Source organism: Lacerta agilis, chromosome 14 (genome assembly GCF_009819535.1).
Source record: "Lacerta agilis isolate rLacAgi1 chromosome 14, rLacAgi1.pri, whole genome shotgun sequence".
NCBI classification, from domain to species: domain Eukaryota; kingdom Metazoa; phylum Chordata; class Lepidosauria; order Squamata; family Lacertidae; genus Lacerta; species Lacerta agilis.
The window spans coordinates 25,032,079-25,051,088 of record NC_046325.1 but is presented as its reverse complement, the minus strand read 5'-3'; the positions used below and the strand labels follow the sequence as shown (position 1 = coordinate 25,051,088).

The window sequence follows — 19,010 nt, the reverse complement described above, 5'->3', positions numbered from 1 at the left end:
TTGCAAGAGGCAACTAAGAAGAAAAGCCTGGAAGTCACATAAAACTTTTGGAGCAATTCTGAGTGTGGGTCTGGATCAGATAGGGCAGGTTTCTAACTTGTCGTGATTTGTGTTTGTAGTGTACCTGCCTTACGTCTTTCTACTTATTTATCCATGTCTTTGTGAACCACACTTCGGGAATTCTGTGATGGGATCCAGAATCTGAGGTGTGATACGTTCTGCTCGTTCTGCAAGAGTGCGAACCCAGTTTTGAAATCTCTGTGCCACACTGGTAGAAGGGATCTTGCTAGTATCTTGAGCAACAAATGTAAGAATCTGCATGGGCAAGTCTTACACCCTGAAACACGAATCCCCAAATCGTCCTACACAATCCTAGGCTGCAGTGGCCCCTACAGAAGTTACCTTTGCAACATGCTGCAGGTGGAGGAAGGAGCTGATCTCTTCCTATCCTTGAGATCAATGTGCAAAGCAGCCTTGTGGGCTCAGTTGCCTCCCAGACTGGGCCATAGTGAATGGCCTGGATACAGGCAAGAGAAAGATCCAGTCAAAGGTGAGGGAGTGCACTGTGAAATATCCTTTTACATCCCCTTTCCAGTTCAACAAATTGTGTGCAGCATCAGTGTATGCAATTGTGCCTGAAGTTTCCTTGCTAAAATGGCTGGTTGGGGCTGGATTAAAGAGCCCTGGAAAGTAAAGGAAACTTAGAGATGGACTGAGTTTCTAATATTTGCACCATATACTGGAAAAAGAGCTGCCCATTTTCTTGAATTATACGGGCACTTAACTCCTGCAGGCTACATCAAGCCCGTTGAACCAAGGTCCACAGGGGCAGTTCCCTTTTTCTTATTTATTTTTTTTTTTTACTGGGTTGCCCCAGAAGTTCATTTGAAATGTCTTCTGAGATCCGGATGCAAAGTACTGTCTGCATGTGTGATGTCTAGGATTGGTTGTGCCGACAGCAATGAGGAGAATGGACCTCTTTCGGGGCTAAATCAGCAGGCACTCAAGGCAAGAAAAGATCATAAAGCACTTTTTCAAACTTTTTTTTAAAGGTGCTATATATAAATGATACATATTCGAAGCAGATACAGCAAAGGCAGGGTCAACAACCTCCTGGGGGGAGGCAGGGATTTCAAGTTGGGCCAGGATCACCCTGATGTGGGTGGAATAAAGAGCAACGACTCGGTAACTAATGCAGGCCCAGCCTGTGTAAAATAAAAGGGCTTTATTGCACTTGGGAGCCCTTGCTCCAGCTGTTCCAGGGAGCGTCGCGTCCAGCCCTGCGCAGTCCCCACCCTGGAACTTTGCTTCTTGAGTGCCATGGAGTTTCTGGGAGCCGGAAGACTCAGTCGAGCAGGTCCCTCAGTGACTTGGCGGCTGTAAGAATAAGGAAGCGAAACCACAGGGTGATGATACAGCTGGGCGTTCCTCCCCTCAGCATTACAGTCTTCAGCTTCTCTCTTTTTTGCAGCCCCCACCTATTCTATACCTTCCACAATTTCTGTGAAGAATGGATATAGCAAGGTGGCGCTGTGGTCTAAACCACTGAGTCTCTTGGGCTTGCCGATCGGAAGGCCGGTGGTTTGAATCCCCACAACGGGGTGAGCTCCCGTTGCTCTGTCCCTGCTCCTGCCAACCTAGCAGTTTGAAAGCATACTAGTGCAAGTAGATAAATAGGTACGGCTGTGGTGGGTTGGTAAATAGTGTTTCCATGCTCTCTGGCACTCACCGTGGTGTCCCATTGCACCAGGAGTGGTATAGTCATGCTGGCCACATGACCTGGAAAGCTGTTTGCAGACAAGCACCGGCTTTCTCGGCCTGAAGCGAGATGAGCGCCGCAACCCCATAATCAAGTCTGACTGGATTTAACCATCCAGGGGTCCTGAACTTTTACCTTTAGCTTGGTATTGCTGACTGCAAGCCTCCTCCTAGCCTTAGATCTATGGCTGCTCACTCTTGTTTGGCAAGATTCTTCTGACTAGCAGAAATCCAGCATGTGGAGCTTCTCCCATCTCGTCATCTTGGGATGAAAAGCTCTTATGTGCTAAAGGTTTTGCTAGCTGGGGTTCCTGTGTTAAATGCCCAGGCACCCTTTGCGGTGTGCGTGTGTCAGTACTAGTCTCCAGGGTGGTATGATAAGTTACTCTTCCCCATTCCTCATACTGCCTCTCATCTATGCCATATTATCCCTGGTCTGCAACTATATGTCCTAGAAGGGTCACTTTTGAAAAAGAGCTAGGAGTGGAGAGCCTAGGTCTTGTTGCCACAACTGCCGCTACCTCAGGGACATCCTTTGCTGGTAGGTAATCCTGTGTCCCAGGGTGCTCCAGTTAATGGATCCCGTTTACTGCTGAGTCCAGAGTATTGCTATTGTCACTATACCTTTTGAATTCAGCACCCACCCCCTTCATTTCAACTGTTTGCACTGCATAGGACAATATCTTACCAAGGGGTTGGCTTCTAGATCTTGGTGGGCCATGCCCAATGCCCGCAGACATGAGTGGTACGCCTCCAGCATCTCCTTGCATGCCTCTCCTCCCTTTTCTTTAACACTGCAAGAGGTAAATGGAAACAGTGAAGAGCCTTTACATTTCCTGCCCTGTAAAGATTTTGACTTGCAAAAAAAACAACAACCCCAAAACAAGCATGCACACTTGCAGCAGCTTGGAGTGGTTCAGTGCCTAGATGTTGTGCTTTGGCAAACCTTTTTTATTCTAGGTTTGTGGGACTACCCCATAATGTGCTTGTGAGCCTATTATCCGGATAGATCCAAGGCAGACTTTTGCACCCTCAAAAACCATAACCTGGCAGCTCGTACGGGAAGCACACTACCCAGTGGAATGTGATGGAAGGAATTTAGCTTAACAAAGTGCATTTAAACATGCTAGAAAATTTGGGTTTGTGCAGTTAAAGTGGATTATAGCACTCTCTTGCCCCTAGTGCAACAACTCCACTTAAACAACAGTCTTCTTGTGGTTAGGATAGTGATGGGGGAGGGGTGCATGGCAAATGAATGGTTAACAGGAAGTTGTCTATAAACTTGCAGCAAGCAAAACAAACAAAACAAAACATGAATGCTTGTCATGTAAATATCCCTGTAACCAAATCGGAAGTAGTGCTTAAGAATGACTGGGCATGTTCTAACCTTCGTAAGCTTTGTGCGTGTTCAATAAGCAGGCCATCTAGAGGAGCCCCACAAGGTTCTAAGGCCAAAACAATAATGTGATTTCTCCTGAAAAGCGATAAAAAAGAAACGGCCATCATTTTGCCATAACAAGGTCTTGGGTGTCTGAAGAGAAAGCCAATTAACTTTTTCTCATGCGATCAGCAAATTGGGCTATAGATCACAGGAGTGAAGATTTAAAAAGAGAGGTCACAAGGAATTCAGGACCTTGTCCTTGCTACCATTATAATGATGAGCAGCAAGGATACCTTCCCCTTACTTGTAACTTTCACCTTGCATATTTTGTGCCTTGTGCCAATTAACATTAGATGGATGGGCCGCTAGGTGGTAGCAGAGGGCTACCCATAGCCAGGAGAGACTCGCCTGCTTGATGCTTGCTGACCTTGCTAAAGTTGTCCATGTTTCTGTTTTTCCTACTAAGTCTGCGTTTTGATCAGCTGGATGGCTGACCAAAATAAGGCAGCTGAACTCTTTTCTAACAGTGCAATGCTGGGGAAAGTGTCACCTATTTTCTCCTTCCTTAAAAAACAAAAACAAACACGTACTATGCAGTTGTTAATGGAAGCACAGTAAGCCCTCCCAGATACAGTGGTACCTCTGGTTACGTACTTAATTCTTTCCGGAGGCCCGTTCTTAACATGAAACTGTTCTTAACCTGAAGCACCACTTTAGCTAATGGGACCTCCCGCTGCTGCTGCGCCACCAGAGCACGATTTCTGTTCTTATCCTGAAGCAAAGTTCTTAACCTGAAGCGTTATTTCTGGGTTAGCGGAGTATGTAACATGAAGTGTATGTAACCTGAGGTACCACTGTAGAAAGGTGGTAGCCTGGAACCGGCTCATTCTCGAAAGGCTGCAAACTGCTTGCAGATGCTACCTACCACCATCCAAACAAGAGACCCAAGTGCCGGCGGTTAGGCCTGCGGGCCAGAGATAGCAGCAGCAAAGCTGGCAGAGGGAGGGTCGCTCTTGAGATAAGCAAAGAGAAAGGTCATGCTAGAGCCTGCAGATGTATTTGGAGCCAGCTCTCATTAAATGCCAAGAGAGAATTGCTGCCTGTTTGCCCTGGCCCCTGTTCCGGTGCTCTTGCAGAAACTTAGCAGGTGAAGCTTTTGACGGCAGGGAGAAGAATTACAAGTTTGGTGGAGCTCTCCGTGGCACCAATTGGGAATTTTAGAGACCTAGGTCAGTTCAGTACCTTTTGGAGCTAAAGTGATTAGCAAAGGCTAGTTTCCCTTTCTTCGACTCGTCTACGCCTTAGCTGTTGTAGTATTTCAGTTGTAGCAGCTTGAGCTTGAAGTCACACACACTGTCTTGTAAGTACATAAGTACATCAAGCTTACATCTCCTTTAGCTCACGTTGTCTCTGCTTTTGAGGGTGGCCCCATCCACAGGTTGATTGTTCTTGATGCCTCTGAACTAGTGACCCTAAGAAAGCAGCATGCAAGGTAAGCCGCTTGCGAGAAAAAAGTCTGGGTGTAACTAGACAATGCAAGATATCATATGGAGGAAGTAGTCCTGCCTGAGCTTCGCTGTGTTCTGGCAGAATTGACACCGACAGAATATTTTTGAATCTGAAAAGACTCAAGGGAAGAACACTTGCTTCAAATTATCAAATAATATTTCCATAATGGCAAGAGATGAGAGTGTATAACACATATGAAAAACACAATGCAGTTGCACAGTGATAAAAAACATGTTGCAAAAGCTTTTAAAAAAAGATTATTAAAACAGTTGTGCCTTTCCATAAAGAATCTTAACCGAAGTTATATTTATTTACTTTTCCAGTGGAAAAAGAAGTTCTGCTGAAATGTTATGGGTTATTATTCCAGGTTTCAAAGGCAGAGAGGTTCTCTTGGAAAGAATCTAATTTAGAACACAAATGTATATTTATAGAGATTTCTGATTGGCTTATGCACAACCAATTTATGTGCATCCAATTGATCGCACACACGTGCATCACAGCGACCCAGAAGTGGCTGGAAAAGGGGTCAGAACCAGGGGCGTAATGGGCTTATGCACACTCAGCCATCATGTGTGATAACCCAAAATGCAACACCTGCGTAAATCGGGGCGGGGGCGGGCTGTATCACAGTTAACAAAGGAAGGGGCTAGGTTTAGCCTACTTTAACAATGAACTATTAACTTTATTTTAAGTTTCAGACCTTATCCAGGAATACTTTCCCCAGCATCTTCAAAAACGATTTCCTTTAAGTTCCAAAATAAGATACTTGAATTTCCGGTTATTACTGAATTCCCTTCCTTTGACTCCTGTGGCCTTTCAGCAAGCCTAACTGGTTTAAAGTCCATTCATTCAATAAACCATTCCATCTACACCCATTTACATCACATGAAAAGTATCAACAACACTAACTTTACCAATCAGCTCAGTTTCCTCTGAATTCCTGAACTGAACCACTTTTCTAGTGTTTTTGTCCTTATTAGGGCTTCCCCCACCTGTAAGGATTGTTGGACTTCTTCAGATTTTGAGGTCTGCCTTCCCTGCACAGCTGAATCAACAGTCTCCACAGAACTAGCATTAGAGAGGTCATCATGCAGCAAAAAGTCAATTATGGTCAATCCTGATGTACGCTTGGGCGTAAGTAAGACCCTTTAACTTCAGTGGGACTTCTCGGTAGTAAAACGCACACCCTCCAACATTTCTCTGGTGAAAATAGGGATGCCCCATTCCATAATGATAAGTTTACTATTTATACCTACACATCTTAATGAGTTGTCCAGCCACTCTGGGCGGCTTCCAACATATATAAAAACACAATAAAACATTAAACATTTAAAACTTCCCTATACAGGATTGCCTTCAGACAGCTCGGGAGTCAAATAACACCATACCCTCCAACATTTCTCCAATGAAAATAGGGGCATTCTAAGGAAAAGCGGGACATTCCGGGATCAAATCAGAAACCGGGATGGCGTCTCCAAATCAGGGACATCCCTGGAAAACAGGGACATTTGGAGGGCCTGAAAGTTTGAGGGGTTTTCATAAAAGGCAAAGGAAAAACACTCCCACCTCATGAATTGAGCCCTAAACTGAGGCTATTAAGTGAACTATTGTGCTAACAATGAAACCATGATGACACCTCCACGGTAACTGTCTCTCTTGGCATGGGGGGCATCCAGCCCTTTGTGACCTGGTAGGAGAGGCTATCCCACTGAGACCAGAGTAGTCTGCACTGCTGTTTCTGCCTCTCCCTGCCTGGTTCAGCTGCTCAAATTCCTCCTCACTTGGGCCCCTTTCCTGTCTGCTAAAGCTGTGCACATTCCAGACAAAAAGAGCCTCAGGGTGACAGCTTTGTCCTTTTGTTGGAAGCCAGTGGGTATGGACCATTCTTGGATGTTAACTCCTTGGTCCATGTTCCTAAAGAAGGTGGGGTTAATCCAGCCATGCTCATCCCTGTGTAGCTCATATAACTAGTTACAGGTAGGTAGCCGTGTTGGTCTGCCGTTGTCAAAACAAAATACCCCCCCTCCCCTTCCAGTAGCACCTTAGAGACCAACTAAGTTTGTTCTTGGTATGAGCTTTCGTGTACATGCACACTTCTTCAGATACACTGAAAGAGAAGTCACCAGACCCTTATATATAGTGAGAGAGTGGGGAGGGGTATTACTCAGAAGGGTGGTGGGAATGGGTGATTGGCTGATAGGTGTGGAAAACCTGTTGATGACTGTTATCGACTGCAATTGGTCTTACAGGAAAAAGCAAGGGGAAAGATGGCTGTCATGTATAATGAGATAAGAATCCAATGTCTTTGTTCAGACCAGGTCTCTCCATAGTTTTAAGTTTGGTAATGAGTTGCAATTCAGCAACTTCTCTTTCCAGTCTATTTCTGAAATTCCTTTGCAATAAGACAGCTACTTTGAGATCTTGTATAGAATGTCCTGGGAGATTGAAGTGTTCTACTGGTTTCTCTGTCTTGTGATTCCTGATATGAGATTTATGTCCATTTATCCTTTGGTGTAGGGTTTGGCCTGTTTGTCCAATATAGAGAACTGAAGGGCACTGTTGGCATTTGATGGCATACACAATGTTAGAAGATGAGCAATTAAATAGTCCTGAGATGGTATGTTTGATGTTGTTGGGGCCAGTAATGGTGTTGTCTGGGTGTATGCGGCAGCAAAGTTGGCATCTGGGTTTATTGCAGGCTCTGGTACCAGTGTCCATGTTAAGTCCTGTAGTTGTATTATTGTGGGTGAGGAGTTGTTTAAGATTGGGTGGCTGTTTGTAGGCGATGAAAGGTCTTCCTTCCAGAGCTTGAGAAAGAGAACTGTCATTGTCTAGGAGAGGTTGTAGATCTCTGATGATGCGTTGTACTGTTTTAACTTGGGAGCTGTATGTGATTACTAGTGGTGTTCTGTTATTTTCTTTTTTGGGTCTGTCTTGCAGCAAGTTCTCTCTGGGTATCAGTCTGGCTCTGTTGATCTGTTGTTTAACTTCATCAGGCGGATATTTTAGTTCTAAAAAGGTTTGCTGTAGATCTCTTAGGTGAAAGTCTCTGTTTGTAGAGTTGGAACATATGCAGTTGTAACGTAGGCCCTGGCTATATACAATGGATTGTTTGATATGTTCGGGATGGTAGCTAGAAGCATGTAGATATGTTTGTCGGTCAGTTGGTTTACGGTATAAGGTGGTGTCTATGTGTCTGTCCTGTATTTTTATAGTAGTGTCCAAAAATGTATTTCTTGCATAGATTGGTTCATTGTTAGGTTGATGGTGGGGTGAAAGTCACTGAATGTCTGAGTAATACCCCTCCACACTCTCTCACTATATATAAGGGTCTGGTGGTGACTTCTGTTTCATTGTATCTGAAGAAGTGTGCATGCACACGAAAGCTCATACCAAGAACAAACTTAGTTGGTCTCTAAGGTGCTACTAGAAGGAATTTATTTATTTTTTATTTTGTTTTGACTTTCTACATCAGTTTGGTTTGATGCATTGACTGGCAGCTCCTACACAGCGGTTTTAGATAAACTGCAGGAGAATGCTTTGCAGGTCTTAACACGAAACGATTCACGTTCTATTTGTCCCATTACGTTGAGGCTAGCATAGGCTAACAAGGCTAAGTGTCTTTTCCCCCTCTAACCTCCTGAGTTTTGTCAGTCCCTCCTGGTTCAAATTGCATGGACATGGAACTAACAACGGTTGATTTTGTGTGTGTGTTTAATTCGGACGAAGGAGCTTTCTTCATTATTTTTTAAATTGTGTGAGCGGAACTGTGTACAGGGACAGTGTGCCCAGGAAAGGGTTACTTGCGCGGGGCTAGACAAGCCACATTATTGCTGCATGGCTGTCCGCTCTGTTTGGTGCTAATGAAGCCTGTGCTGAGTCAGCGCCTCTCCTGCTCCCTGCCTCTCTGGTTGCCATGCCATAACACCCTTCTCCATTTTGGACCTTCTGGAGTTAGTGTAGAAAATGGAGGTGTGTTGCCCCATAGGGCGCTATGTGCTGGTTAGATCTGCTGCCTGGCCCCCTTTGTGTTTTGGCAGGAAATGGTGGGCGAGGGAAAACTTAGAAGCTACTTTAAAGTGCTGGGTGTATTTAAGAGAGCCAAAAGATGCAGAACAACGTTGTAGGATGGTTGGTGAAACATTCAGCAGAACTCTTACCCCCCCCCCCATAGCTGTCAACTTTCCCTTTTTCTTGTGAGGAATCCTATTCGGAATAAGGGAATTTCCATTAAAAAAGGGAAGAGTTGACATCTATGCCCCCCCCGGCTGCCTGCCCCACTTCTGCCAGACACCTGGCTCTGTTCACTGAACAGTGGCATTAGCAGGCAGCAGGTAGACTCTTCTGATAAGGAGATGGCGGAAAGCTTCCCCTGTTGAGCAGTGTCCTGGCACACAGACTATCACACCAATCCCACAGTTCCACGCAGGGCCTGTTGCCAGGGAAACGCAGCAGGAAGAGCCCAATGTGGGTCAGGGATGTGCTGCTGGCAGTGGATTAGTTGGGATCCACGTGGTTGTGCAGGTGCCAGCCATTGGAGACATTTGCTGTGTAGAGATAGGAGGATCTGACCGGCTGCCTTTGCCTGTCGTCTCCCATCAGGTCCACAAGTTAACAGGATTGAGCATGCATACATACTGTGCAGAGTTCCTCCCTCCCTCTTTCTTTCTTTCTTTCTTTCTTTCTTTCTTTCTTTCTTTCTTTCTTTCTTTCTTTCTTTCTTTGCAAAGTACAGTTTTAAGTGTTCCTAGATTTAAAAGATTCAGCACCTGCATGTTTCTAACACTGCAATCCCAATATGTCACAAGTAAGATATTTGGTATATGCTCTTTTGGTCCCTTCCAACTCTACAGTTTTATGAATTTTCATTATTATTATTATTTTTTAAAAAATCTCTTTCAACTTGGATTGAATTTGGCCCAAATCCTGCACAGCGATCAGAGATCTTTCCTGTCTCCCCCTCACCATAACTGATAAACTTAAACCCAAACCTAAGAAGCCAAACATAAAGTTCTTCCTACAAAGAGATTTTAAGTAGTAAGATCTCAAATTAATTTCAAATGACAAGAGATTATTTATTATTATTATTATTATTATTATTATTATTATTATTATTATTAAGGACTGAGCTATCATCATTATCATAATCAAAAATCCTAAAATTGAGTACTTTAAAAAAATGCATTTTAAGGTTCTCTTTTGCCTTTTAGTCAGCAGAAGCTATGCTTCAATCCATCTGTAGGATAGATCGAGTTGATAGGACTTCCCCTAGTCAATACCTTGGATCCCAAATGCCTTGGTACTTGGATGTTTTGTCTCCCAAATGCTGCAAACCCGGAAGTGAGTGTTCCGGTTTGCAAACATTCTTTGGAACCCAAACGACTGATGGGGCTTCTGTGGCTTCTGATTGGCTACAGGAGCTTCCTGCAGCCAATCAGAAGCCTTGCTTTGGTTTCCGAACGTTTTGGAAGTCAAACAGACTTCCAGAACGGATTCCATTCGACTTCCAAGGTACGACTGTATAATCAAGATCAGTCAAGCTTGTTGGCACCAACATCATAATAACAAACATTGATATTTATACAGTGCTCTCTTTCTCTTGACCACAGCTTGAGACAGGTTGCTCGCTAGACCAGGCCATGCACCCTACTTTACAGAGGACAGCCCTCTATTTGAAAGCCCATCAGTCCTCTTGCCACAAACCTTTTTCTCTGCTGGAACTTGCCGAAACTTAGTTCCAGCACCTTTCAGGTGGGTGCCATTACCATAATAAGAGAACAAGGAAGGAGGTGTTCACGGTGAGTTCTGGCACCTCTTTTTCTAGAAAAATAGCACTGGTGACATATATTGCATTTTTGTTTGAATTACTATATTTCTAAATTTTACACCGGTAGATATACATTGAGCTGTGCTTATGTTATGCAAACCTGTATCCTCTGTCTTGGCAATTTGTAAGCGGACACACCACTGCTCTGGCTTTCCTTAACAAGGTTTGATGACGGGGCCCCGCAACTTCCGTAGGTACTGGATGCGAGTCATGATTGTATGTACGGAGAGCCCTGCTGGATCAAGCCCGTGGCTCATCTAGACCAGCTTCCTGCTCTTACAGTGGCCAGACCAGATGCTTATGGGAAGCCTGTAAACAGGACTTGAGCTCAGCAGCCTTCTCCCTACCCGTGACCACCAGTGACTGATATTTAGTCCTGCCCCTTTGCTGACCTTGGCAAGTGTGCAGTGTCTCTTTTCCCTCAATAAAGCCCCCCCCCGCCTCTCCTAGTCCAGTTATGTAATTGATTGTCCCCTGCTGATCAAAAATCCCTGCGGCCTCATTAGCGACAGCTATGTCCCCATCCCCAACACAGCCTGGCAGATGGCAAGTCACAGGGCGTTCTTGTCATCCTGCATTAGCGCCAACAGGCAGATCAGAGCCGCTGGGGTCGATCGGAGTGTGTTGCGACATTTTTAATTCACAGATTTATTTACATGAAATGCACCCCACTTTTCCTGTCCCAAGCATAAACCAGTCAGAGCGACTAATCTTAAAACCACGAAAGCACACACCTAAAGCACTGCCATACACCCAGATTTTCCAGACATTACTGGGATTTCAAAGGCGGAATTGACATCTGTGGGGTTGTTCCATCAAGAATGAGAAATACGTGAAGCCATATTTTATGGCTTTTGGTTTGTAAGTTGCCTCAGGCATTTTGCTTTAGAAAAGCAGTATAAAGAAAAATATCTTAAAATAATAAACAATACAGTAATGGTGTATATTTGTTATATGCATGCAGTATTACAATACTAGCACCTTTTTTTTTTGCTTGAAGTGCGGTGGCTTTGCTCTGGAATGTATGTATGCATGCATGTGCAAAATGACTGCTTTTCATTAGGTATCTGCCCTGCCTCTAGAGGGCAGCACGTGCCCTGCCCAGCTCATCTTTGCTAAGTCTTTTTTAGCTCAAGCCACCAGGTCATGAAAAAAAAGGGGGGGGGGGAATGAGCTTGGTAGTGTATTATTTCTGGTAAATCCGAACTATCATCTTCCAAAAGAAAATCCCCTCTGCAGGCATTTTAGGATTAGCCTGGCAGACGGAAATGTGTGTGTGTGTGTGTGTGTGTGTGTGTGTGTGTGTGAGATATTATAAAATCACAGAGATGTCACAATAGTAGGGACAGTAGGGTAGTGGTGAGGGGAGAGGTGCTTAAGGAAGGGAGAGAATATCTCCAAAATTACAAAGGGGTGCAGGCTTTGTATTTGAGATTGAAAGCCTACAGATCTCTAGTAGGGCTGCCATATTTTAAACAGTGAAAATCTGGACAGAAAAGGGTTGGGTTTTTTTGTTTTTTTTTACCAAAGTTTGGTGATTTCTCAAAAAAAAACACCACCCATAAAATGCAGTTTTTGAGCTATTTTTTACAGTAAATCGCCAAAAACAACATTGCCAACATGGGTTGCCATACGTCCGGATTTTCCTGGACTTTTTTTTTTTTTTTTTTTTAATCGATTTCCGCCCAGTCACTGCTTCCGATTGTAGTATTCTGGATATGTCCGGGAAATTCCAGACATACGGCAACCCTATATCTAGCTGAATTCTCAGCATTCCTCACTGGGTTATAATTGCTGGCATTCTGCATTTAAGATGGTATATGTGATATATAAGTATATCCATAGATGCAGAGCTAAGCTGGCATTGGAAAGCATTGGGGAAGTCTTTGGTCAAGATTTTTACGAAACTGAAGCTATGTACACACTCCAATTTACTCTGCATCCAGTGGCCTCCCGCCAAAGATTTGGGAAGAGGTGTACACAGGGCAATAGTCACAACCCATATCTATCCTATCATTTCTTATGAAATGTTGCATTTTGATACATTTATCCCAAACCAGCTTTGACCCAAATTGAGAAAAAGAACAACCTAGCCATGTTCTAAGCCAACAATGTGTCTACGTGGTTCATAGCTGCCAACTTTTTCCTTTTTTTAAAGGGAAATTCCCTTATTCCGAATAGGATTCCTCGCAAGAAAAGGGAAGAGTTGACAGCTGTGACACAGCTTGATTGTGGCTGCCTCGAGAGGGCCGTCGCTCTGAAAGATGGCATCAAAATAGAGAAAACATGCAAACAAACAAACAAATTGTTCAAGATTATTTACTGAGCAAGAAGTAGGTCTTCTGGGTGCATTTGAAACCAGAGCTGAGAATAAGTGAGACTATGTGGAAGATTTCTAAATACAATCTGCTGCCTCTCCCTTCTCCATGGTTTCTAGCTGAAATTTAGCCAGAGCAGAGGTGAAGAGGCCATGTGTATGCTTAACCCTTTGCCCAGTTACGACTCCCTCCAACTACTGTGGTGGAAAAATACAGGTAAAACTTGTGTCTTCCCATTCCTAAAACCACTGATCTAGGCTGCATACACGGTACACTTTTTAAAGCACATTTGTTCACTCAAATAATTCTGGGCACTATAGTCCAGTGTTTTTCAACCACTGTTCCGCAGCACACTAGTGTGCCGCGAGATGTTGCCTGGTGTGCCGTGGGAAAAATTGAAAAGTAATTATAAAATACTTTCTTTGTGTTTATTTGATTCCTATTCAAGAGAATTACTTTATATATAGTCAATATAGGCACAGAGTTAATTTTTTTAACATTTTCTAATGGTGGTGTGCCTCGTGATTTTTTTCATGAAACAAGTGTGCCTTTGCCCAAAAAAGGTTGAAAAACACTGCTATAGTCTGTTAAGCGTTGCCGGGAATTGTAATTGTGTGAGGGCTAAACTACAGTGCCCAGAATACTTTGAAGGGGGGGGGAATGTGTTTTGAAGGGGCTTTAAAGGTATACACAACTGTTTTATGTCCTGAAGCTAGAGTGTGAATTTACAAAGGTAAATTTATTTACCCACACCATACATTTAGAAAGCACATTGCTTTCTCCAAAGAATCCTACACACTCTAGTTTGCCCTCTCAGAGCTACAGTTTCCAGCACGTTTAATGCACAACAGTTCTCAAGATTCTTTGGGAGAACGTCCCACCCCCACCCCCCAAATCTGGGATTTAATGCGCTGAAACTTCTTACCTATTAATATTAGGCAGGCACCCTTGCTATACTGTTTTAGACACTTGCCAAAGCTTTATTTTGGTTCCGCAATCGTACCCAGACACATACTTTAATTATACATAGTCGTTTTAAGCATTTGCTGATTAAATCTGTTTTATATTGATTATTGTTTTATATTCAGTGGCACCTCGGTTTTCGGATGTCTCCATTGTTGAACGTTTCGGTTTTCAAATGCCGAAAGCCTGGAAGTAAATGTTTCCATTTTTGAACGTGCCTTGGAAGTTGAAAGGCTTCCGCTGCGTGTATCTGTTGTTTTTCACAATTGTCTCTATTGAATTGGCAGACCGCCCTTTGGGCTTTGATTTTCGAACATTTCGGAAGTCGAACAGTCTTCTGGAATGGATTATGCTCGAAAACCGAAGTACCACTGTATATTGTGCAGGTTTTTAAATGTTTTTATCAAGTGGTGTGTGTGTGTGTGTGTGTGTTTGTGTGCAAAATAAATTAAAGGATAGGCTCAGTTGGAGCCCTGTATTTAAAAATATGATGCATTTGGCAAAATCCTGTGACCATGAATGGGTCAGAGTGATAGTTTCTGTGGGGAGCTTTGTGGGGCCAAATGCATCCGTCATAGAATCACCCTGGCCCCTGGCCCAATAAGGATTTACTCCTTACCCTCTAATCCTCCTAGCTGAGCTTTAGCTGCTTGAGTTAATTGAGGCTCAGGAGGCTCAGGGTCTGAATAGTATCACCGCAAAGAACGGCAGAAGAAATGCAGAGTTGTTATTTCTTCTCCATCAATTCTCTCTCCCCCCCCCCCACCATAGCACCTTTCATGTGCAAATACAATCTTCTACCTTCCTCCTCACAACCACCCAGCATAAAGTTACTCCCATTTCACAGACAGGCAACTGAGGCTCCAAGACTGCTCCAAGCCACCATGGACAAATGCTGCCTCAGGACAAATGCTGCACTTTGGTCCTCCACCAGACCATACTCAAGTGCTGCTGTGAGACGGTCTTCTACAATTAATAGTGATAACTGGCCACAATTATGGACAACAGAGTACACACTGGAAAGGCAGTTACAACCAGAAACCTGTCTGTCTGATACGTGTCTGTCTTTTACTCATTAATTATATTTTTAAGCATACACTTAAAATAAAATTTTAGGTTCACATCTTTTCTCTCTCTCTCAAAGAGGAAGAAGAAGAGTTTGGATTTGATATCCCGCCTTTCACTACCCGAAGGAGTCTCAAAGCGGCTAACATTCTCCTTTCCCTTCCTCCCCCACAACAAACACTCACTGTGAGGTGAGTGGGGCTGAGAGACTTTAAAGAAGTGTGACTGGCCCAAGGTCACCCAGCAGCTGCATGTGGGGGAGCGGGGAAGCGAACCCGGTTCCCCAGATTACAAGTCTACCGCTCTTAACCACTACACCACACTGGCTCTCCAGTGTAATATGTGAATTGGCCCCAGGAAATGCAGGATGGGTACTGCAGTGCCTTATTCAGCCAATTATCTGTTGGTGTTTGCAAGCTTTTGGGTGTGGCGTTTTTGTGCTGATGAACTTCTTCAAGCTGATAGAGACCTGTGTAACTTGAAAGCTGACATCACTGATGTCGGCCTAGTAAAAGACATTGCCTTATTAGTCTGTATGATTAGGATGATGTGTTGTGCTGTTTCTTCACAGCTGTGCAAACAGTGTACACACAATGTAAGTGTGAAATGACCCTAATCCAAAAAGTTGGCAGTTTTATTAGAGGAGTCCAGGCCCCATTTGTTTGTTTATGTATTTGTAAACTTACACTTTCATTAAAATAAAAATCAAGGTGGTATACAACATATAAGAATAAAATCAATAAAAGGCGCTTACAGAAACACCATTAAAAATCAGGAAATGCTGATTGGTTGAAAAAACGAAGAAGCAAAGCAGCTGGACTTGGTAAGAAGCAGCACTCCTTGCTACAGAGGTGACTTGGATCTCTAGTGACAGAGAGAGATCAAGGAACCTCACCCAAATGTGTCCCTGCTCCTTTTAGAAGGAGTGCAACCCCCTTCCAAACAGGCAATGGGGCTTATCTCTGACTTAAACCAAATGTAGGTGCAGAGGTGATGGTTCGGAAAAAAACTGGAAGGAAAACCCAGAAGAAGGTGGGGGAAATGGAAAAAAAACCCACAGGAAAAGAAAACAATCATATCTTTTCGCATCTCTTAGCACTGCTCCACACAACCAGTATAATGTTTCAAAAGTGCTTTATGAACCCCTGCCTCCATTTCCCTCCCTCCTTGCTCTGTTTCCCCCACTCTTGTGCTAAATTTGAGATGGTAAGCAGGGGCACATCCTCCTTGCACTAGAAGCGTACATGACACCTTACTGTCTCCAAATGTTGGCTGCTGACTAGTGACCCCTAAACTGGTTGTAAGTAAAAAGGCAGGCAGGTTGGGTGGGTGTGGCTGAGGTTCGTTGGGCAATGCCCCACTTGCTCTAATGGGCAACCTCTACTGAATCTCAAGCTTTCTCTCTAGATAGATATACAGTGGTGCCTTGGTTCCCAAATGGCTTAGTTGTTGAATAAATCAGCTCCCGAACGCCGCAAACCCAGAAGTGTTCCAGTTTGCAAAGGTTTTTGGGAAGCTTCTGTGGCTTCCGATTGAGTGCTGGAAGCTCCTGCAGCCAATTGGAAGCCACGCCTTGGCTTTTGAATGGTTTCGGGAGTCGAACAGACTACTGGAATGGAACAAGTTTGAGAACCAAGGTACCACTGTAGATAAAAATAAAACAAAAGGGTGTCCCATTATAGATATAGTATGAATACAGCCAGTGAGAAACACAGAAACCACCAGCACTCTGGGTAACGTATATTCAAGGCCAGTCTGCTGCTCTGGAAGTTGCCACCTCTTATCCCTACTACTTCATTTAAATCAGGGAAACTAATAACAATTAACACATATTAATTTCTTTCATGCTCTTTCAATGTATGCTGGAAGCAAAACATATCCTGTTACTGTTGCAGTTCCTCCTCTCCTCACCTTTTTATCCCAAGTTCTCATTGAAAGCAGGGACTAAGCCATGACCTATTCATTATAAATATATACACAGGTTTCTGATCCAGAATAACATCTGTGTGGCCTCACAACTGGTAATCCCCAAGCCGTCACTTCCATTCCCTGCAGCCGTTCTTCTCAAGAATAGATTTTAAGTTTGTTTGGTTTCCCCCCTACTCTGCTCCATATATTTGAGTGTGGTTATAGCTCGCTGGCAACAGAAAGCCCAAGGTATTGATTTCTCTTTTCCCCCCAGGAGCTCTGAGCTAGCTTAACCAGCAGCTCAGGTCTTGTAAAGTTTTTATGCGAGTGATTTAGCCGAGGAGCTGAGGTTTTGCAGAGCGCTCGGCTTTGAGCTAACAAATGAAGCTCTCGAAAAAACGCACCTGCCTGTTAGCTACGCTACACTTGATCTTAGCCAAAAGCCCAAGAAGCAATTAACATGGTTTAGGAAACCCCATTGAAGCGGAAGCTAAACAGAACCAGAGGTGAAGCCAGGTGATTAGATGTCGAACCAGGTGGGTGGAGGAGGAATCAGTGTATAAACTGATCTTTATACACAGCTCTGTGGTTTCGGCCACAAACTATGCCACGACCAGACATAAGCCTGGCTTGCTCAGGGCTGGCCTTTCTTTGAAGCCGAGTGACACAGCTGCCTCTGGTGGCAGATTTTTGGCTACCTTGATGAAGTAGTGGCATGCTGGCATTCATCCTTTTAAAAAATGAACCTTGCTTGATCATTTGCAGCCAATGAGGCAAGGACGCCATTTGCATTTTCCGCATCAGGTGCCAAAATATGGGTAGCTGCCTCCCTCTAGGCATGTGTGTGAACAGCAGGGGCCTCTAACAATTTTCTGCTAGGCCAGTTTCTCAACACACATGCCTTTGGAGTCTTCCTTGATTCAGCAGAGGTCACTTGTATTCCTTCGTTACTCTTCCCAAGCTTTTGCCTCTGGTTCCAGGCATCCAACCCACCCTGTCACTCATCTGACCTAGAATCACCCTAGTACAGCTTCCTTTGGAAAGACAGATTGGAGTCAGCGCAGGGGGGGGGGTATTCCCACTCTTGCCTTCAGCAACCCACCAACCACATCCCTTCAGTGCATGAGTGCGCCACACTCCACGGCATCCTTCCTCACCTTCCCGGTGGGGCTTTTGAAGCCGACATGTACCTGCCCTCGGGGGCTGTTCACTGCCCACTTCACCCCTCGGCCCCCTTACCATTCCTCAGAAGCGGCTTTCAGCTCGGCGCAGGGTGGCTCTTCCGTGGTGGGGTCAGGGGCGCCCTGTCCCTCTGCAGTGGCATCGCTGTGGCTCTCTGACATGCTGGGTCTGCTGGTTGTGCGTGCCTGTGTCTTCTGTACTGATCGAGGGGAGCGGTGCTGACGATTCCTCTGGCTGGAGGCAGCCGGAGCCCTGCCCAGTCATGCGGGATAGACAGATAGCTGGGCGTGTGTGTGTGTGTGTGTGTGTGTGTGTGTGTGTGTGTATCTTCTTGGGTATTTGAGATAGGCTGCAGCCGCTGAGGTTTTTTAATTCGCAGAGAGGCTTAGCTGGGACAGAGCACCCTCCCTTCCCCTTCCTGCAACAGGGCTGGGGGCAAGTGAGGAACAGGAATCAAATCGCCTCTCTCAGTGAATGGTGGACTCTGACCTGGAAGGTGGCCACAGAGTCAGGGCCAAGGAGATCAGCCGCAGCAGGGAGTGACAACTGATGGGCACCGTTCTCGCTGCCTGCGCAACTTAAGGATAATTGGCCACAGAAGGTGTGAAGCTCAATGAGATCTGTGGCCAGCCTAACCAGCCGTGACCTCAGAGGGGCTTGGAATCTATTCAGTGGGCCGGGATCAAGAGGTCCATCTCTGAGGAAGGAGATGGTTTGGTTTTGTGGAGCTTGTCTCAGGGAGTATGTGTGTGTGGCAGCATTGCAATTATGTACACCTGAATGGCACATGCAAGTGGATTTTTTACGAGTCCCTCTTGAGAGGCTGGAGTGGATTTAGTGTGGCAGAGAGGTGCTGCGGTGCAATCAAGCCCAGGTGCCATGCACCTTGCTTCCAGATGTGTGGACACTGGCTGGGACTGCTCAGTGGTCCACTCTGCATGTGCTCAGAGGAACTGAAAGAAAGATACGCTTCAGGGTTTGCAACCTGGCACTGAATGCAGGGGCTTAAGGTTGGCTTAAGGTTGGTATGCCTTGATGACAGATGTGGAGCGTTTTCCTGCGTGCATAGTACAGCAGGAACTGTTTTTGGGAACTTGGG

At 44.8% G+C, this 19,010-nt stretch overlaps 1 protein-coding gene across 1 annotated transcript; it reads right to left on the bottom strand.

Annotated features, from left to right (window-relative positions):
* Positions 1–1,027: 1,027 nt before the first annotated feature.
* Positions 1,028–18,314, bottom strand: LOC117059180 (cytochrome c oxidase copper chaperone-like). Its single transcript, XM_033170732.1, has 3 exons — positions 17,969–18,314; positions 2,447–2,552; positions 1,028–1,377 (listed from the first exon to the last, which is right to left on the bottom strand). The coding sequence occupies exons 1-3, from the start codon at positions 18,070–18,072 to the stop codon at positions 1,363–1,365; spliced, it is 225 nt and encodes a 74-aa protein (XP_033026623.1). The 5' UTR covers positions 18,073–18,314; the 3' UTR covers positions 1,028–1,362.
* Positions 18,315–19,010: the final 696 nt, after the last annotated feature.